At 38.3% G+C, this 21,835-nt stretch overlaps 1 protein-coding gene across 4 annotated transcripts; it reads right to left on the bottom strand.

The window, feature by feature from the left end:
• Window positions 1–545: 545 nt before the first annotated feature.
• Window positions 546–21,162, bottom strand: LAT (linker for activation of T cells). Of its 4 annotated transcripts, none has more exons than XM_034423369.3 (13): window positions 21,052–21,162; window positions 12,683–12,891; window positions 12,510–12,537; window positions 9,605–9,657; window positions 8,331–8,373; window positions 6,198–6,259; window positions 5,919–5,945; window positions 5,614–5,662; window positions 4,420–4,478; window positions 3,679–3,732; window positions 2,181–2,234; window positions 1,404–1,472; window positions 546–805 (listed from the first exon to the last, which is right to left on the bottom strand). In XM_034423369.3, exons 2-12 carry the CDS (start codon window positions 12,789–12,791, stop codon window positions 1,405–1,407), a joined length of 606 nt encoding a protein of 201 aa, XP_034279260.1. In that variant the 5' UTR covers window positions 12,792–12,891; window positions 21,052–21,162; the 3' UTR covers window positions 546–805; window position 1,404. The 4 variants fall into 4 exon arrangements, with proteins under 4 accessions (XP_034279260.1, XP_034279263.1, XP_087748019.1 ...); XM_034423372.3 differs by having other exon boundaries at window positions 12,773–12,891; XM_087891893.1 differs by lacking the exon at window positions 21,052–21,162 and adding an exon at window positions 20,880–21,023.
• Between the last annotated feature and the right edge of the window lie 673 nt (window positions 21,163–21,835).

Genomic DNA, 21,835 nt, shown 5'->3' with positions numbered 1-21,835 from the left:
GTTCATCTTGCACTTTATGCAAACCCTAGATCAACTTAGTTAAATTTTCCAGCTCTGCTGTTGAAAGGGGATCATAGCTCAGGAATTCATAACTTTACCTAAATCCAACTATATATACTTCTCCTTTCAATAATTCCATTGTCTGGAAAAAGACACAGGTTCAATTTTTGAAGGTTGCAAAGATATGAAAATTGATGTTTAACTGTATGGTATGTCCTGCCCACTACACAATTACTAGGCTATATGGACTATTATCCAGAGGGTACAGCTATTTGCATATTTACAAATAAAGCAAACATTGTATGTCTCATTGTTGTCACATCTACATAATTAACACTACTGTCTCTCTGAGAAAAAAAAATGCCACACAATACTCTTTTAATGGAACTAATGTTTAGGGCTTATTCTCCTGCATCACTTAATCACCAAGACTCAATTGCTCAGTTGATCACGTTGATCAACTTGTTACCATCTAATAGACTAATAGATTAGATTAGAGACAGATTTCTCTCCATTCCGTGGATCAATTATCTCTCAAATAGAAATGATGGTGAAATTCTTGGTTCTTTATTAGTCAACCAAACTTAAAAGCAAAATTGAATTGCTTTGGGAAAAGTCCATCGAAATACTGCTACTGATCATTGGGAGAAATTCTCAGGATGTGTCATCCAAAGTGCAAGGGAGAAAAAAAAAATAGGATATGGCAAAATTGGAAGTTGTTCATGAGAAAGTATCCTGTGTGGTGATCCATTCTTCCCAAAGATGAATAGATCCACCAATGCAAAATTGAAATCCTCCTTTCAACCTAGGGGGAAGGAAAAGAAGGAAATGATACTTTAGATTGGATACAACAGGATTTTGCAACCTTTTCAGCAACAGACACCATTAAGGGCTTTAAAAGAATGACCAAATTTTAGAAATTACAGTCATTTTTAGTTTATTTTTTAAAACACAGAGGTCAACATGCATAACCTAGTAGTGTCACAAGCACCTCCACTGAGCAGTTTATTCATATTCAATAATGTAGCATTTCTCTCATTATTACAAATATAGTAGAAATTAATGAATTAATGAATTAATGAATTATTAAATTTAAATACTGCCCAGCTTGCTATCTGGGGCAACTCTAGGCTGCTTTGTTTAAAAAATAATACTCTTGCTCAGCTCTACTTCTGTTAACTATTCAGAAACATTCACAGTATTTTCTTAGTGACTTCCAAGGTATTTTTCTTATGACCACAATTTTGGGATGGTGTTTACCAACCAATCATGATTAGCTTTTTCAAGATCAGCCAAATTGGTTTGATATTGCTGCAACAAAGGCAATGCTGGGATTAATACCATTATTTGCTATCACAGTTCAAGTCTTATTTACTCCAATCCCCTTCCCAGGGTCTAAATACCTCAAAGTCCAAAACAGACATTCTCATAGTCTGGAACATCATCTTCACTTTCTCGATCACTAGTGCCAACTGCCAGAACATGAGAAACAATGAAGCATGTTAAAAGTGTGTACATGTCTACGCATATATTTTTAATAGCTCTTGGGGGATAACTGGTTAATGAGATACTAAACCAGAAGTCAATAACTCCTGGCCGAAGACAACAAGTGGCCTTCCAAGTCATTTGCTTCTGCCTGTCACAGTGACTTATCACTTTCTCCTGACTTACTGTTGCAAACAACAAAAAACCCATTTATATACCGTGTTTCCCCGAAAATAAGGCCCTGTCTTATATTTTTTTGAACCCTGAAATAAGCGCTTGGCCTTATTAGGCTTATTATCAGGGGAATGTCTTATTTTGGGGGAAACAGGGTAGAGTTGACTAGCATAGAAGGCTCTGAGAAAACTCTACTATTATGGCTGTGGAAGTATAGCCATCCCAAAAATCAATAGCAGCTGCCATGTAACTCAAAAGGGGACTTACAAATAAGGTAGGACTTTTATTTTCCTTCTCTAGTGCCTATAGCTGTTTTGAAAGAGCTTGGAGGAGAAGGTTCACGGGATACTGTTCATTTGCCTGGATAAGAATAAGACACCCTCTCCAACCCACCATTCAGTATGGCATGCAATTTTGGAGCTAAAAAGCCTGGTTTTTTACCAATAGGCCAAAGGAATTAAATGCATTGCTGAGAATAAGGACTTCTTCCCTCCTCCATCCTCTCACCTTCCCTCACTCACCAAAACAAGGATCTAGTATGATTGGTTCCGGCTCTAGTACGTTCACATATTCACCTTTGCAGGAGAAAGGAAAAATGAAAAAGGGTGACATTAAATCCCATATCAAAGAGGATAACAGCCTTCCCCAGTGTAGGTCCTAACCAACATGGTTTGCTAAAAAAGAATAAATCTTGCAGGCAAAACAGCTATGGCCCATTTGCTAACATTTATTTATTCGTATTTCTATGCCGCTCACTCTCCGAGGACTCTGGGCGGCTTACACCAAAGACAGTATACTAAATAGCATATTGCCCCCTAACAATCTGGGTCCTCGTTTTACCCACCTCGGAAGGATGGAAGGCTGAGTCAACCTTGAGCCGGTGAGATTTGATCCGCTGATCTGCTGAACCAGCAGTCAGCTGAAGTAGCTGCAGTACTGCACTCTAACCACTATGCCACCTCGGCTCTTTTGCTTTCTTTTCCCTTTTAGTAGCTGCTACTGCCCTACATCTATGTGATTAATTAGAAAGGCTTGGGTGGGGAACCAAGGAATCAATCAAGAGGTACACAAAAATACTTTTCCAGCAATAACTGGGATCATGCATTCAGACTGAATCAGGGTTTATTTCAATTGTGGGTTATTTAATAAACTGCTACTAGCTAGGTTCAGCCAACATAATAATAAATTCACAGTTTAGTGCCTAGAAGTTATGGTAATTATAACTTAAAAGATCTGGGAAGTAGATGATAGGGCAAAACTTAGGAACTGCTTTCCCTATGAAATTCACTGTATCTCTATTTAAATTGATATTTCTATGAGATTTCTGTGAGATTCACCATAATATTTCAAAATGTGCATTTTTATATATAAATGAATCCTTGCAAATGTAACATGGGTCTTATTTTCCTTTGTTCTTGTTCATTAATGTTTACAGTGAGAGAGTTTTTTCTATAGTGGTATCCCACATATGGAATTCTGTTCTTTAGAAGTCCAATTGGGTTGATATTCACATCAATTTGGCATCAGGCAAAGATTGAGTTTTCCAAGGTTTTTTATTGGGTTTTTTATTTATTTATTTTTTACTCCAGATGAGCGCCTTTTTGCTGCCTACCTTGTATGGTGTATTCATTTTGCATTTTATTTATAAATGACTATATTTATTCTCTGGGTTTTTTTTTTCAAATTGAATATTTTAATGTATTTTCTTATAAAATGCCTGAAGGCTTCAGCTACTGTGAGGTTTATAAGTTTTGATTCAAGACTTAAATAAAATAAAATAAATAAATAAAATAAATAAAAACAAAATTCCCTTCCAATATATCTGGAAAAAGGAGTCTTGTAGAACAATTTTTAAAGCTATAGGCTAATATTATTTGCTCATTCATAGATGAGAACACCATTATAACTTACTTTGTTCCACTATGTGTCAACCAGACCATCTTCTAAACTCAACTCCACCATTATATGTTTTTTTCTTGCTAGTCCTGCCCCTCCTATCTGTCCATGTCTTCCACTTACCGAGTGAATGCCGTTGAGACTCAGGCACATTTTCATATTGGTCCATTATGGACTCTACAGAAAAAAAAATTAGATGAAGGAAAGCATGTTTAAAAGGGATAAAGCAATACATACTACTCGGGATTGTTGACAATTAAATTAAGATAATGAATTAATATAGTCATTACAAAACGAATTATCTTTTTTCAGAAAACCAAAGTTTTAAACACATTAAGTAGTGCAATCTGTGCCCAATCTCATGACTTTTTTTGCAGCAATTGTAAAGCAAACTCAATGGGTTTTATTTTGTTGTTATTGGAAATGGGAAATAAACATTGGAAAACCAGCAAAAAAACCCCGATCAAAATCACAATCTTGTGATGACAGCACACTGCAAAGGACTGTGAGATGAGCTAAGTGCCAAGCATCCAAAATACGATCACGTGACTATGGGGAATGTGTGTGACTATTTTAAAAAAACCATCATCATACAACATGGAATGAATATATGCATATTTGGGTTTTCTTCTTCAACTTCCTTTTCTTCTAAGGATTCCCTTCCTTTTTTTTTCTCCCTTAGTTCTTCTTAAATCTTGCTGGGTTTGGAGATTCCTCTCTTTCCAATTCTGATGTCATGTGAATCAAGAAACCATGTGAGAGCAGCATGAGAAACCCAAAGGCAAAGAGAGGCAACTTAATCCAACAACATAAAGAGGCTATGACAAGGAGGGACAAAAAGAATCCTCCTAGTTGCCAACTTACCGGACGAGGCATGATCTTTGTTCCTCTGTTCTGTGATTGGAACATCAGGCAGCACCACTCTGTGGAAGGCAAGAAAGACCCAGTAAGAGCAGAATGAACAAGTGAATCAATATTGCTAGTCCTTGCCCACAACTGCCTTCATTAGCAGTTAATAAATTGGGATTGGTCTCTATTTCTACTGCTCATTCTTTCCTTTTTATATTACCTCTCTTAAATTGCTAATAAATAGTTATTAAACTGGCAGGAATGCTATCAATGGGGGGAAAATCCAGGAAACAGAACTCTCAAGTATGGAACCAAGAAATTCTATAAATTTCTAGTTCATCCCACATATCTACGATCCACAATTTTTAATACAACTCCTAAATTATATTCTTATATTAAACAATATTTTTAGCCTCTGTGTTGTAAAACATCTAAACTGTTCAGATGATGACAAAGAAAACAACTGTATATTAAATTTCAGAATTACATGCACACACACATACACACACACAAATATACACATAGGGAAGAATGGGAAGGGGGAACCATACAGTAGGTTTCACACAAAGTATGTGTCATTTCTTCACCCAGATACCTAAAACATACAACGGTAGCATCTTCCAGGTCAGGGAGAGCATTTCAAAGGAGAACCATCACAATACAACTACAAATACTATACAGGTAGTCCTCAACTTATGATCACAATTGAGCCTGACATTTCTGTTATTAAGTGGGACAGTTTTTAAGTGAATTTTGCCCCATTTTACGATCTTCCTTACCACAGTTGTTAAGTGAATCACTGCAGTTAAGTTAGCAACATGGTTGTTAAGTGAATCTGGCTTCCCCATTGACTTTGCTTATCAGCACCTTACAAAAGCTAATCACATTATCCCAGGACACTGCAACTATCATAAATAAGAGTCAATTGTAAAGCATCTGAATTTTGATCACATGACCATGTGGATGCTACAATGGTCATAAGTATGAAAAACAGTCATGGTCACTTTTCTTAGTGCTGTTGTAACTTCAAATGCTCATTAAACAAACTATTGTGAAGTTGGAGACTATCTATAACTGTAGTTACATTCCCTGGCTATTCTCTGTGCAAACTGGGTATGATAGAAGACTAAATGATTTGGAGCCTAAAGGTAGCAATATATTGACCGAAACAAGCTTTTCCCCTGACTCCTATCCTTCCTAAAGACTTACATGTATCCAGGAATATAATTTTCATCATCATCTGTGGGGCAAGGTAATTCTGGGAAGACAAAGTCCAAAAAGATTAGATGTTCTTCTTTAGATATAAATGAGTTCTACCTTCACTTCTCACCTTGAAAACACAACCCAACTGAGTCTATGAGGAAGCTCTCAGAATACGGAGAAGGGCCATGTACACTGCGCACTGGTTCAGATCAAAAAGGTTCAAGAAAAGTGAGGCGGGCTGCATGTTCCAGGCAAAGATTGTGAGAAGGGGAAGAGAAAAGGAATATTTATAGTATTATGCGGCTACTTACGTTCATTTTCATAACTGGGAACACTTTCTGAAAAGAGACAATGTTTGTAAGGGAGATTAGGTAGTCAGAATGCCTTACAGCAGATTCTCAAAGGTACATTCTGAACTGTATCCTTGTATCTGTTTCACTTTTTCCCCCTCAAAAGGCTGTTTATTCCAACAGGGTTTATAGTCCTAGAGCAGCTACAACATGTGTAGGTTCCCATTTTCTTCTACACATATGGAAGTTCAATTATTGTGTGTAAATGCACACATAAATATACGAGTTTTCACAACTTACCATTATCTTCAATTTTGATGAATGCAGGTGCCTGACTACCAAAGCTATATGCAGAGCCAGTGCTGCAAACCGGAAGAGGAAGAAAGTGATTAATACATGTGAAAATATCTGAAGAACATGATCTAATACGGGAATGGGATGCCCTTTATTTTCTTAACTTTTTATTTTTAGCCATTTCTTTCATCTGCCAAGAATCTCTTAGTAAATAAGAAAGATGTTGCGATATCACTAGTGGGAGGTGATGTGGCTTTTTTGGCTATTAACTGTGAGGAAAGTTATTTAAAACTCTGAAGACTGTTGTACATCCACTATAACTCTTTTTTTTTTTAAGAAGGAAACTCTCACACTTTCGTAATGCAGGGATTTGCTACTCGAATTCAAAGCAGAATCTTTGATGACAAGAAAAGGTATTGGGACTTGTGCATTCTAGATTCCCATTCCTGATCTAGCCTCTTCACTTTCAACATAAAGCTTGTATGAATTTCCCATCCATTTCCCCAAGAATTCCCACTTACAAACCCTCACATCAGTACACCCAACTTGATAAAGGAACCCATCAATATTTCCTAATAGGGCAATCCCTCACTATTCTGGCAAGATAGCAGGTGTAGCCCACAGAAGAGTCTAGGACAACTCACCACAGTCAACTCATCATGGCCATCTTGTTTCAGCCAATCCGGCATGACCATCCTGCCATGGCCATCTCGTTGGGGCCAACCCGAGGTGGCCATATTGCCATGGCCATCTCATTGTGGGACTACTCATCATGAGACAATCCATGTGTGATAACTCAACATGATGTTATCTGCCAGTTTTTCTTCTACATTATTTCCATTTTTGTCAATGGAAATAATGTCAAAGAAACAATGGTGGATAACATTTATCGTGTTGTTATCCCACGTGGAATCATCCCACAGCGATGTGTCTTACGGCAAATTGGCTGCAAGTTGTCCCATGGCAAGTTGGCTGCAAAAAAATGGCCATGATGAGTTGGCCCATTCTGCCCACAGGAAGCCTTAAGCCAGGGGTGGATTCTAAATTTTTTTACTACCGGTTCTGTGGGCGTGGCTTATTTTGTGGGTGTGGCTTGGAGGTCGTGTGACTAGGTGGGTGTGGCTAGCTGGTCAGAGTCATTTCTGGAAGGTCCTCGCACTTACGACCAGTCCTCGCATTTACGACCCGACTCATTTGTTTGCTTTTAACACTGATCAGCTGTAGGACGACCTTTTGAAGCCCCTCAGCAAGAGTTTAAACAGTTTTTTTCCCTCTAGTCATCAGCTGGGACTCAGGAGGCAGCAATAGATTGGGGGTGGGACCAAATAAAAGATAAGAATAACGTGGGAGGGGTGGGGGTCGGAGAACCGGTTCGGTGACGTCATATCATCACCGCTACCGGCTTGGCTGGACCGGACCGAACCGGGAGGAATCCACCACTGCCTTAAGCCTATATTATTGTTTCCCCATGGAAAAGCAGCTAGAGAGGGACTTAGAGGAATAAGAAACAGCAGACAAAGTGACAAAGCATTTGCTATCTAAAGCAAATCAGATGGGACAGTCTCGTTGCATTAAATAAAAATGTGCCCACATTAACAACTGAATCGAATTGCAGCTCAGAAATAGGACAGCTTTCTACAATGCAGCTACGTGAAGCTAAGGAGTTTAGGAGGGCATGCAGCAAGTGACTAAAGACACAAAGCTGTACCTTTGAGTGTTTTGCTGCTGCTGTCCTTCACCTCCCAGCATCCTTCATCTTAAGCAGATGTTTTATAATACCCGTAACCAGTGGTGGGTTTCAATTTTTTTTACTACCAGTTCTGTGGGCGTGGCTTGGTGGGCATGGCAGGGGAAGGATATTGTAAAATCTCCATTCCCACCCTATACCAGGAGAAGGATACTGTGAAATCTCCATTCACTCTCCAATCCAGGGGAAAGTTACTGCAAAATCCCCATTTCCTCCCGATCAGCTGGGACTTGGGAGGCAGAGAATAGATAGGAGTGGGGCCAGTCAGAATTTTTACTACTGGTTCTCCGAACTACTCAAAATTTCTGCTACCGGTTCTCCAGAACTGGTCAGAAGCTGCTGAAACCCACCTCTGCCCGTAACATAGAACAGTGGGAAGGAAAGCAGCTCACCTCTGCAAATCTGGCTGGGACTGGATGGCAGACCAAGGTGGCGCTGCAAACAGAGATAGGAGATGGGTGGGGGGAGAGAAACAATCTCAGATAAGACTGGGCAGAACCTAGATTCCTCTTTTATTTTCTGTGTCTCAAAGCAACAGCCAGCATGAGGGAATGGCTGGCTAGCCAAGTTTAAACCATATTTTTAAAAGCTACACACGTAAAGGAGAGAGTGTTGTTGTGTGTCACCATTCATTCACTCAAATTTGCTGTAGTTGCCCAATTGTTTTCTTCGAGGAAAAGTAGGAGTTAACCTGAAACAAGGGCACTTTCAAATGTTAAGAATATGGGCCTATTTACAAAATGTTACCAGGAACTCAGCTTTTTCTTCAACATATCAACTCACACTATTTCTTTCATCTTTCTATCCTTAATAGATATTTTTCTAACAAGAGATTTAAAAAACAATAATATTTAACTGCATACACTGATAGAGAGCGATAGAAATATTTTTCTCCAACTATTCTTGGTTTAGGGCAAGGAGATATGATCTCAGGCCGTCCCCCAATGAGCCAGACCACTAACGGTAAAATAACATAGTAGTTAACCATTTGCTGCCTTCTCTTCCAGCTGAAAATGGCCTCAGCTAGCCATCTCATTCTGCATGACACAATTCACCCAATGGTAGGACTGGCCACAAGATCCAAACTTAAAGCTACACCTGGAACCCACCAAATATTGTTCACTGACATTACAAATCTTAGTCCATTTTAGATCTAAGCCAGTCTTTTTTTTAAAAGAAAAAAAATCCTGTGATAAGCACAAACGGGTTTGTATAAATGTACATAATCCCACGTGCTAAAAGAAAACAGATGAACCACACAATGTAATATTAAATGTTGGACTTCTTGAACTTCTGAGAAACAGTTTGTCCAAGTTAAAACCAGGTTCAAACACCTTCAACCCTTTCAAATACTATACCATGTTAGTAAGTTATAGCCTTCAGCATCAAATGCCACTTTCATGACATAGGTGGCATCTTGCATTGAAAACTATTAATGGAAGGCAGCATGGCTTGAGAATGGTAAAGCTGAGAGTTCAAACTCTCAAAAGAATGGCAAAGCTGAGAGTTTAGTAGCAGGGCTACTGAATCCTGAGATGGAGGCTCCACTTCCCCAAATTTTAAACCATAAGCTTCAAAAAACAACCACAAAGACAATGAAGAGGTGATGTTGCAACCCTCTTAAACAGATCAATTTTGAAATATGTCAAAACTGAGGTCTACTTACAGGGAGGGCGCCTCAACACTCTGAAAGTCTGGGAATGGATATTAGTGGAAGGCCTGTGAGAATAATAAACCATTCAGAGTCTATTTTCTAAAGAACGTAAATCCAAAAGATGCATTTATCATTTTTCAACTACCTTACTCAGCAGTCATCATGAGAATCTTTTTCCAGCTGTTCTAGACTGTGTTGAGTGATTTGCTCATTGCTCCATGACATCTATGCAAGCCTTTGCAAACCTGACACCTTTGGTTGAGTTGGCAATGCTGCTGCTTCTGCTTGTAAAAGCTTTAAAATAGAAGCGCTTCCCACAAATATCCAGAGGAGCCAAAGAATAAACCTGGCAGCTTCTACATGCAGAGAGCCCACACTATTTCACTGAGCTACAGCTCTTCTCATTTGGTGCCACTCTTAATCTATATATCATGCTAAGCTAAATATGGCGTGGTTTTCCTTTCTTTTTGCTTTATCCAATTATCTGTTTCCCAGAATAACTGAGCAGTTAACATAAAAATAATGCACAAAAAATAAAAACAGATACCCAATCCCAACTATCACACACTTTGTGAATCCAACCATTGCAACTTATAAACCTTGATTAATAGCTGGATGTTGTGTGAACCCAGCCAATGTGAGATGTAGTCATGTCATGCTTCAGTTTGGTATGTGAATCCAGTCTCTCTCTGACTAAACCAGAAAAATATTTCCATGGGTAGTCTTATGCTGCTAAGCTAAGCAAGTTGGAAATGTAAATTGCTTAAATTTATATTTTAAGCTTCCTATTTAACACTGCTGTCAATTTTCCTCTCTGATTATCAAAAACTCTTCTTCATGATCCATTTAAGCTTGTTCATTGAAGACTTGCAAATTCTGAGAACTTTTTAAAAAAGATTATAACAGAAAATCCGCATTGAATGTCCTTGAAAGAATGTTATATTATAACTGCCTTGTTCTTTTTTTTATCAGGACAAAGCAACTCAAGTCAGTCCTGGAACAAAACATCATTGCTGAAAGGAATATGTCAGAATACCAGTACTTTGGTTTGAAACAGGAGAGCCATATTTTGCAGTTGCCTGTGATAAGAATTATAGGAGACCCATTGTAAGCCAAAATATAGCCAAAAGATATTTCACATAATTCTGATTCATTCCAAATATTGTGCAATGAGGAAAAAAACCACTCAGGGAGCAAATTGCTTTTGCTTTTGCTTTTTAATTTATATGCCACCCAAATGTATTGGAATTGCAATAGACTTTGAGTCAAGCTATACATTCATAGCAGCAGCTCATCCAAAAGAATATAAACCTGTTCCAGACTGCTGTATCACTTTAAGGCAGGGGTGAAATTCAGCAGGTTCTGATAGGTTCTGGAGAACCGGTAGTGGAAATTTTAAGTAGTTTGGAGAACTGGCAAATACCACCTCTGGCTGGCCCCAGAGTGGGGTGGGAATGGAGATTTTGCCGTATCCTTCCCCTGCCATGCCTACCAAGCCACGCTCACCAAGCCACACCACACCCACCAAGCCTCGCCCACAGAACCAATAGTTAAAAAATTTGGATTTCCCCACTGCTTTAAGGTATACAAATATATTACAGAATGCTGCTAATATTTTTTTAAAAAAATAAAAATAAAAAGCAAGGACAATGGACAGAAAGACAAATACAATTCTCCCATACTGATTTATTTCTGTATGATAAATACTTTTAACAAGTCATTTACCCATGCATCTTTGTAGAGATGCTACCAAATGGTACAGCTCAAACATTTCATAGTCTCATCTACTGTACTGTTGTGTACTGTTGTGTACTGTTGTGAATGTATCAGATTATGACAGGTATCACTCACAATTAAGCCATACTTGCTTAATATGAATTCCTGAATAAGTATTGAGTGGGTTCGCATAACACACTAAACAATAAACCATGGATCACAATTATAATGAGTGGGTCCACACAAGATGCTAAGTGAAACTAAACAAACCATAGTTTGGCTTTGCATGATAGGTGAGCCAATTCATAACAGTTGATAGCCTTTTTTTAAAAAGCCTTAATAGTCACTTTACAGAACAGTCATAATAAAATACCTTTCTGGAATCTTTCACAACATAACTGCATTCAACATAGGTTTTCTTCACTGCTGCTGCTTTCTCTGTTACATTATTACTGAAATGCTTTAGATGTTGTGTGTTTGCTAATGCATTTTGTCTTTGTCACTAACTGACACTGCTTTGTGTATGGATTTTATAACCTTTATAACCTTCCCTATCAAAGGGAAGACTGTCAATAATCCAGCTTGATAAAATGGCCGACAGAGTAAGTTTTGAGTTTGTCAGCCTGCGTATTGGCCAAGCCTGTGTCTGTTTATTTATTCTGTAAGGTATTTCAAGATAAGAATTAAAACAGGCTCAACCAAGCTGTAAACTCTTAAAATCTGGAACACTCACAAGGGCATCTCAATATACCTTCAAACCTTTTTAGCTGTGGAAGTGCTGAAGTAAAAATGAAAAAGATTCTGTGGTTCATATGGCACCACGTTTTCAGGTGACAGGCAGCTTTCTTGTCTATCACCTGCTACCTCACCTCTATTTTAAATTGGGAGATGGCAAGAGTTGAATGGAATACTCAAATAATGTGCGGCACTAGACAGCTATGGCCTCTCTTTAGATTCTTTGATTGCTACTTCATTCAGGGTAACCCCATATCATTTAGAGTATGTATTTGATGGGGGGGGCATACAAAAGTAGGATAATTCTTTGTTGCAGAGAAGATAACATTTTGGAGACAGAGCCCTATTTTCCCCCAGGGACAAAAGTTGTTCCTAAGACCACATTTTACTTCTGTTTTCTAAACCTGCCTGAATTCTGGTTTCCCATTCTTTATTTTGCCCCAAGATAAGAAAGTCATGGACTCACTTGTATTGGTACTCATCAATAGCAGATGCTGTTCAGAAAAAGAAACAGATACATCAGTGAGATTAGGAAATCCCTACAATTTGTCTTGAGATGAAAGGCGTTATTGAGGATTTAAGAAACGGGGGAATATTCCCCAAAATAAACTTTTAGGAACAGGGAGGGCAGGACTTAACTGTCTAAATCAGAGTCACGGCAATCAGTACACAGTACCAATAGAACCACCAGGATTGGGATTGCAAGTGCCAACATCCAGAAGAAATCACCCGTGTGGAAGATATCCATGCCACCTGCAAACTGACAGTAGAGATTGTAGACTTGGGATGGCAGCAGAATCCAGAGTGAAATATAGCATTGAGCAGGCTAGTGGAACATATCAACAGCCCTGTGAAAAATAACCAAATTAGAGGTAAAATGATAAAGCAAATATAAATATTCTTCTCTCCTATATCCTTCTTTGGCATTCAGTCTATGTAATATTTCTTATTCTGAATTTAATTCAGAGAGCATTTGAAGTTTTTAACACTTAAATAGAAACAAAAAACAAAAGGAATAAAAAAAGAAAGGGTGCCTAAGGATAGAAGATACAGCGTAGGTTATCTGAGGGAACCTTCCTTCCTTCCTTCCTTCCTTCCTTCCTTCCTTCCTTCCTTCCTTCCTTCCTACCTACCTACCTACCTACCTACCTACCTACCTACCTACCTAACCCTTCTTTCCTTCCTTCCTTCCTTCCTCACTTTTATCATTTTAATAACTCAAGGTGGCAAACACACAAAATATTACTTCTCCTATTTTCCCAATAATAGCCTTGTGAGATAGTTGGGCTGAGAGAGAGGGATTAGCCCAAAATCTCTCAGTCAGCTTTCATGCGTAAGTCAAGACTGGAACTCACTGTCTTCTGATTTCTAACCTGGTGCCCTAACAACTAGATCAAACTGGCTTGATCAGGTGAATGGCAATTCTAAAATGGTGGAAATTTGTTAGAAAGCCACATTCACAAGTAGAAAGCCCACAAGAGCCATTAAGAGTGGAGGAGAGGAAATGTGCTTCAAAGGTGACATGCCTTTCATACTCTTGCTTTATGATTGTCGGAGAAATGAAAAAGAGGAGGAAGATGGTAGGAAGAAGCTGAATGAGATGGACTGAATTCACATGATGTAACCAGATTAGAAAAAGCCCTAGTAATGGCCTTTGTACAACACAGCATTTTGTTTAGTTTCAGTTGTGGAGATGGGCTTCGTATGTGGGATAAACTTGGCTCGTTTTGAGACTGGATCAGAGATTTACTATTCCGAACTTTCAGATTTATGCTGGAGCCCATCTTCAGAGAACTTCTCTCTACTGGAATACGTGCTTTGGGCTGTTCTGGTAATGTTCCAAAGCACAGAGAGAAATTCCCTGAAGGTGGGCTCCAACATGAGTCTGAAAGCTCAGAAGACAAAACTTCTGGTCCCGATGACCGACCAAAATTCGATCTCGCATCATTATCCTGGGACACATATATTTGCCTTCATTAATTGGTTTTTATTAATTTATGATTCAATGTATTGTTGCAGAAATTAATTCATTAAATCCAGTCCAAATTAATTGCAGGATGAGCATTTTCTTTTAAATGTCCAGAATATGTTCTTAACATATTTGGAAACATACAGGCTTCAGCAGCTGAGATACTGATGCAAAATTAATGGGACCATTTTTTTTTTTAATTTGATTTATATGCCGCCCTTCTCCGGAGACTCAGGGTGGCTTACAATGCGTTAAGCAATAGCCTTCATACTTTTGTATATTTATACAAAGTCAGCTTATTGCCCCCACAAACTGGGTCCTCATTTAACCTACCTTAGAAAGGATGGAAGGCTGAGTCAGCCTTGAGCCTGGTAAGATTCAAACCTGCAGAAATTGCAGGCAGCTGTGTTAATTACAGGGTGCATTAAACCACTGTACTACCAAGGCTATGAAGAGAAAGGGAAGAAAAAGGAAAAAGAACAATGCTTCTTTGAGGAATTGTTTTTTAAAAGGTTATGTTAAGATTTATTCTATTATTATATTAACACTTTTCTATTATTTTCACACCTCTCAAAATATGGAAAACTCTCTGGCCAATTTTCAACAAAAGGTAAACTGGAATTTTTCCATAAATGATAATTTGAATAGTCATCCTCTTCACATTTTAATAATTAAAATCCCATAATTATTCTGTAATAATTAAGGCACTGAGTTGCAGACAAGTAAGAACCAAGCAAGCTGGGTGGTGTTCTGGATTCAAAGAGGCTTCAGAGTACTACCCAGCATCCACATAACAACTGTCTGCCACTTCTTAAACCAAATTATCTTTTCCTAAAACTGAGTTGCAGTTATGGTGGAAAATCACACAATCTCAGGAGAAGATGCAGCTGATTTGAGATTTAGTGCTACATGAGCAACCTATGCATTTCAAAGTTTTTTGGGGTTTTTTTGCTTTTGAATCTGAAGCACTGCATAACCCTATTAAGTATCAGTCCCAGACCCCTGAGTGTTTATAAGCAAATACCAGTAACAGCATCAGTTGAGGGGAGAAAGGAATACCGTAATTTTCAAAGTGCTGGGATAAATTATTCTTTCCCCATATTTCTTAGGCAAATGGTGCAGATACTTTCTTAACTTCCTTCAAAGGGCCAGTCTTAGGGAAGTATTTCTAAGCACATGATCTTCTCCAGAGCAGCGCTAAAATCTAAAACCATGCAGTGTTTGGGCCGACCATGACTTCTGAGGGGCATTCTAGGAGAAATGCACTTTATACTAATCAATTGAAGCAACAATTTAATATGACTACAATTAGATGAAATTAAAAGCAATGAGTCTGATTCATTGCTATATATTTAGTACAGGTAGTTCTTCACTTTCAACTAGTCATCTAATGTCCATTCAAAATTATGACAGACCCCCCCCCAAAAGGGACTTATGACCCGGTTTCAAAGTTCTGACATCAGCCCCCCCCCCCCCGCCCCGCATTTATGGCTGTTTGCAGTGTCCTGCACATGACTGTAATTTATAACATTTTTGCCAGACACCGGCATTTACTTATGGTTTCCAGCAAAAACTGACCTACAGCAAACAATGAGTTTACTTAACAACCATGGCGTTTGCTTAACAATCGCCACAAGAAAAGTAGTAAAAATGGGTCCAGTCATGTAATCAACTTTACAACCATCACAAATTATCACAAATTATCAGGCTCAATTAAGATCATAAGTCAAGGACTATCTTTTAATTTCTGCCATCTGCACATTTGACAGGCAAGATTTGAAGAGACTCCGGGGACTGCATCCCAAAGACGCTGAAGGCTGTTTGAAGTTGTGAAGTGTCAGGCTGCACCAATCTGTAATAGGCCTCGCCATCGCGCGCAAAGTGCAAATGGGTCTTTGAGCACATGCGACGTTGCTCTTTCATCTTTGCAGGAGGAAGTCAACATTGGGAAGGAGTGGGAGTGGCTGCCTTTAAAAGGTAATACTTCACCATCACTGAAAGATCACAGAGCTCCCCACAACATCTACAGCAGATAGGGAGACCACATAACCAGGTGCAACGAAAGGGGAGAGTGAGTGAGCCAGTGGTTTTCCAACTGAAACATAGCCAACCGCACAATATTGTAAAAAAGTTATTTTTCTGCAACAGAATGTATCTCTGAAGGAATAGTTGGCACAGATCAGGAGTTGCTGTTTTGAAAATAGAGTGTATTTAAAATGGAGGAGAGCCCCACAACAGAGTGATTGCAAAAACAAATGCTGAATGTGGTTCTCAATATGAAATGACAGGTATTGAGGTCCAGATTTGCCTTGTGGCTAAAAATCACGATTACCAGTATGAAGCTTTGCCACATTAAGGAATTCTCCTCCAGAGAAATTTGCTGAGAAATAATTATTTTCACCCCCAGATCCAGTTCTCCCTCTAGGCCATTCGATATAGTCATTTTGGTGTGTAGCAAAGTAGCTCCCAGTCTCCAATACACCAAAGTGGGAAGCTACCTAAAAAACCTTATGTATTCCACTGCCATTTCATGGAAGGAAGCAAAGCATACAATAATCACTAAAAATGCAAAAATCCTCAAAAATGTCTTTGTAGATGGGCTACTACAACTGTGTCAAGGACTAGGGATTTTCATGGAGTTATTTGCAGGCAAGAATTTTTCTTCATTCTTCTGCCACAACTTTACAATTATACTTCAATACCATCATTTACTCAGGAGTTGAAAGTGTGTGTGTGTGTGTGTCTGTATGTGTGTGTGTGTCTGTGTGTGTGTGTGTGTCTGTGTGTGTGTGTGTACTCCCCTCCATTTTCTTTTGTAACCATCTCCCAGTAGAAAAGAACTGCCTTGAAACATAGTGATTGTTATTTTATTATTAAGCAGTTTCAAAAATTTGGAAAAGAGTGCATTGCTTGGCAGGAAACAGCATTGTTTATCTGATAAATTAAACCAGTCTGGGTTTTTTTGATAGAATTATCAGTATAATTGAACACAAGAATATAGTGGACATAGAAACCTTGGCTTTAGCAAAGCATTTGACAACAAACTTCTATAGGCTTCTAATAGAGAAAATGACAAAATGTGATTGCATTATGCTAATGCTAAATGGATACAGAGGTGAATGGACAAATGTGCCAAATAACTATATATCAATCGCTCTGCATGAAACCAAAGAGAAGCATTCAGTGGCTTACAGTAGGGTTCTGGCCTAGGGCTCTGCTCTTCAATGTTATTTATGTCTTGAAGAGGAGTTAGTATGGCATTTGCAAATGACACAAAGAGAGCAGGGATAGCCAAACAAGATGAATTTCAAGGCAAATGTAAAGTTTTACATCTGGGGAGGAAAGAAAGAGCTTCTGGAGAAGACAGCTCCATGAGAAGCCAGGCGAACAACTGCAGTGGAATTAAAAGTATACCCTTTGAAACCTCTCCAAAGGATAGGACTTGAAATCATCATACAGACACCGTAAGGTAGCAGTCTCCAGTGTGTTTGAGCTCCAGAAGACAAGAGAGTTGCCATCTTGTTCAATATGTGGTCAGCACCTTGAAAGGATACTGGGTTTGGATATTTCCTCTTCTAATCCCTTTTGGAAATTGCTTGACAAATATATCCCAAAGATATCAAACAAATTTTCCCCATAAGGAATAATGAATAGTGAGTCACAAGGCAGCTGACAGCGACAAGTTCTAGCTTGTGCATTGATACCAAGCTAACAATGAGTATGGGACAAAATTGTCGCATCAAAATGCAGTGAGTACCAAATTCGATAAGTTTCCAAATAGGTGAGTATCAAGGTATGACTGTATATAAATCAAAGCTTTAATCACAGGCACACAAATAAAATAGTGATTAAAACTTTGACTTTAGAGTCACAAATAAGGGTTTGGTTAAATTTGAAATAAGATTTTGGATTTAATTATAAAGAATAGTTCCAGTGGGAAAATGTTTTGAATTATTAAAAAAAGGTAAGACTTAAAATTGGACATTAGAGGAAACTAGAAGGATCTAAAGAATACAATTAAAGAACACCACAAGGGAAACTTGACTTACAAATACAGAAAGAAACAAAATATTTTAACACTGGATATATTTTTGAAGAATGGATTAATCCAGGAGTTAATTTTAAGAATCTCTGTCTCTATAAATGAACTGTGTTTAAAAGATGTTATAGAAAAGCAAAAGTTTTACCTAACATGATTGAAAATGATTTGATCGTGAATTTAAAAATGACTGGCTACAAGAATGACATGGAAAAAAATATTACACTGGATATAAAAAAGAAATTGGCTGATATCTTAATAATTAAAATATACAAATAAAAAACCAAGAGAGTTACCTGGATACTTTTCCTACACTTGTTAAAGTTTTGATTTTATGAGAAGGGACAAAGAAAAAATATAAAGAAATCAAGTTTTAAGACATTTTTTTTGAAGGTACTAAAAATCAAAATTGTTAGAAGTAAAAAAAAGTTAGTTTTTTTAACAGCTTTTATGGCTTAAAAAATCTAAAACCCCTTAACTAGATGATGTCTATGATATTTCCTTCCATTACATTCTACAACTGGCCCATTAAGTTTTCAGGGTGAAAAGGAACTTGAATTAGGAGAAAGGTTCATGTTTAATATTTTAGCCCAATGTGGCTGGCTGGGGAATTCTGGGAATTGAAGTCCAGGTATCTTAAACTTGTCAAGATTGAAAAAGTTCCTTAACCACGAACTCCACTGGCTCTCCTGGCTAGGCTGGCTCAAAGTTCTGGGAATTGGATCCCCAATGCAACACATGATGTTGGTAGAGAAGCTGATCTAGTGGCCGCTACCGCATTACAATGGGACAAGCACACAATAAGTAGGGCAAATTTTCCAAGCTGACTTTGCACAACTTACTAAACCATAAAACACACATCAAAATTATATTTAATCATACTTTTACTATGTTGAGAAAAGACAGTTGCAAGGTCTTTAACTTACATTTTATGAACCCATGCTAAAAGTCAGATGCGGATATGAATGGTCAAAATTGTCTATACAGGTAGTCCTCGACTCATGACCACAATTGAGCCCAACATTTCTGTTGCTAAGTGAGATATTTGTCAAGTGAGTTTTGCCCCATTTTACAACCTTACTTGCCACAGTTGTTAAGTGAGTCACTGCAGTTGATAAGTTAGTAACCTGGATGTCAAGTGAAACTGGCCTCCCCATTGACTTTGCTTCTCAGAAGGTCGCAAAAGGTGATTAATGACCGTTTTTCATATTTATGACCATTGTAGCACATTACATTTATGACCCCATGATCACATTATCAAAATTTAGACACTTGACAACAGATTCATATTTATGACAGTTGCAGTGTCCTGGGATCATGGGATCACCTTTTGGGACCTTCTGAGAAGCAAAGTCAATGGGGAAGCCAGGATCACTTAACAACAAGAGCCTTGGTAGTACAGTGGTCTAAAGCACCCTGTTATTAAGACCAGCTGCCTGCAATTATTGCAGGTTCGAATCTTGCCAAGGCTCAAGGTTGACTCAGCCTTCCATCCTTTCTAAGGTAGGTAAATTGAGGACCCACTTTGTGGGGGCAATAAGCTGACTTTGTATAAATATACAAAAGAATGAAGGCTATTGCTTAGCGCATTGTAAGCCGCCCTGAGTCTCCGGAGAAGGGCGGCATATAAATCAAATTTTAAAAAAAAACAATGTTACTAACTGAACAGCTTGCAGTAATTCACTTAACCATGAGACCAAGAAAAGTCATAAAATGGGGCAAAACTCACTTAACAAATGTTTCACTTAACAACAGAAATGTTGGGCTCAATTGTGACTGTCGAGGACTAAACATGTAGTTACGTGTCAATACAACTGGAAGACAACAGGATGCAGAAGATGTAGAGAATCTGGGATATGACAGACAAGAGCAAGCAAAAAGGGAAGGCAGGTAAAGGACCTTGAGGTTTGCAAGATGCATGAGCCAGATCAAAAAACAGCCTCCAGAGAAAGACTAGAACTTATTATTGTTATGCTATAACAACTATGCCTTGCAGATATTCTAAGCCTATCTCATATAGAGGTATTTTTTTTTAAAAAAATCAATAAGCTAAAGCTTCTTATTTGTTTAGAAAGGATCTCAATCCTCCGTATTCATTTCAACATTAAAAAAGTATGGGAACAGCAGAGAACACAGAGATGAGTCACATCAGTAACACTGAACCAACACCGGATTTGGGTGCCTGCAAAATCAGTCTTGCAGAGTTTTGTGGCTGTCGTGGGAGAGATTGCAGTCACAATCTTGCAACTGCAAGATCAGATATTCTTACTTGGGAGAAAAATGTTAAAAGCAGCAGAGGCAATCTATTCAAAAAGGAAAGCACAGTATTTGGAATGGAGAAAAGGGAGGGGGAGGGGGTACAGAAGACATCTGAAGTAGAGAGCACCGTTACTCTACTACACAATGCCGTACTGTAAAACACCTGTTCAACCCTCGGCACTTGACTGAAGCTCTGGCATCAAGTGAAGAGAGCTATAATCTTAGGGGTCCATCACCAACATTGCAAGAGTTTGTTAGTGGGAACTGGGAAGAATCATAATATAGGAAGGGTAGCACCGAATACCCTCCCCCAGGCTAAAATTCGAAGGGGATCATTCATTTATTTTAACCTCTCCTTTAACTAATACATCCTGTCACGTCCCAACTTTCAAACTTTGACCAGATTAAGAGAATTAACGAAGCATACGAGATATCAAGGTAGGAAAAAAAGACAGTATCAAGAGAGAAAGTAGGGGTTACACATGGGGAAAAGACATACTTCCCTTTCCGGTCATTCTGCTCTATGGTCTGTCACATTATAATTTCCTCTGCTGTTCCCACTTTCTTACCTCCCAGCTCTAGTTCACTTTGTAAGCTTCAATTTGTGAAATTCCACTGCTTTCTCAAGAACAACCCAGGAAATTACAGCTTGGTATCATAAAAATGTAATCGACACAACTGTGACAGCAGCTGTTCCACTTCCCTCCAACCCGTTCTCAATTCCCCCTTGTGTAAACTCACATCTAGGGTCTCTATTTCCACATCTGGATGAAGGCTTGTCTGCTAAAAAAGAGATGATGCGCTGTTTGATCGTTCCGGCAGGAAGGAAGTACTACAGCCACTAGCAGGAAGTCAAAGGGCAGATGCACTAAAGCACGACATGGGGAGGAGGGGGGACGTAAGGGGAATCACAAATAATACCATATTCAGAAGTTTCAGGAATATACACAGTATGAAAGGGTGATTTCAAGACTTATTTCATCCCAGTCACCAATTTCCTAGGAAGTCCAAAATCGCTTACTTGATCATAATTCACACCGCAGATACTTATCAGGGGTGGAGAAGTGTTACTGTACTTTCCAAAAACTCACAAATTTATCACATAGTGTGTTAAATTTGAAATGCACACTCCTACATTTTTTTCAGTAGGTTTTTTTTCAGCAGATAAATATATTATGGATATAAAGATACTTTTACAGAAGTAAATCTCTACCCCAGACCCCTGCCCAATATAAAAGTTTATTAAAAGTCAAAAGTCAATTTAAAGAAAATATTTAAAGTAGAGTGCTCTTTTTGTGAATTAGCAAATTTTGAGGACTTAAAAATCGAAAACTGATAAACCTTTCATCTTCAAAAAGTAGTGAAAATAAAGAGATTTTCAACAGAAACCTGAAATGCATTCTCTGAACCCTTTTCTTCCTGCTTCAATCAGATTTTATATTGGATGGACAAAATAAAACAGGTTTTCAAATAAGGTTCTGGACTTCCATGTATAGGATAGCAATGATAAAAACAGCAGTGGACA

Source organism: Pantherophis guttatus, chromosome 4 (assembly GCF_059756535.1).
Source record: "Pantherophis guttatus breed Tessera chromosome 4, ASM5975653v1, whole genome shotgun sequence".
Lineage (NCBI taxonomy): Eukaryota > Metazoa > Chordata > Lepidosauria > Squamata > Colubridae > Pantherophis > Pantherophis guttatus.
The sequence above is the reverse complement of the archived record's forward strand: the minus strand, read 5'-3'. Positions and strand labels throughout refer to the sequence as shown.

Bases quoted from the DNA above. Each gene is read 5' to 3' on its own strand.
- LAT (XM_034423369.3), bottom strand. From the start codon at position 12,791: ATGGATATCTTCCACACGGGTGATTTCTTCTGGATGTTGGCACTTGCA. The intron at 6,260-8,330 runs GTGAGCTGCTTT...TCCGGTTTGCAG, and splicing joins TCCCAGCCAGATTTGCAGAG to CACTGGCTCTGCATATAGCT. The intron at 4,479-5,613 runs GTAAGTCTTTAG...TGCCTTCCACAG, and splicing joins AATTATATTCCTGGATACAT to AGTGGTGCTGCCTGATGTTC.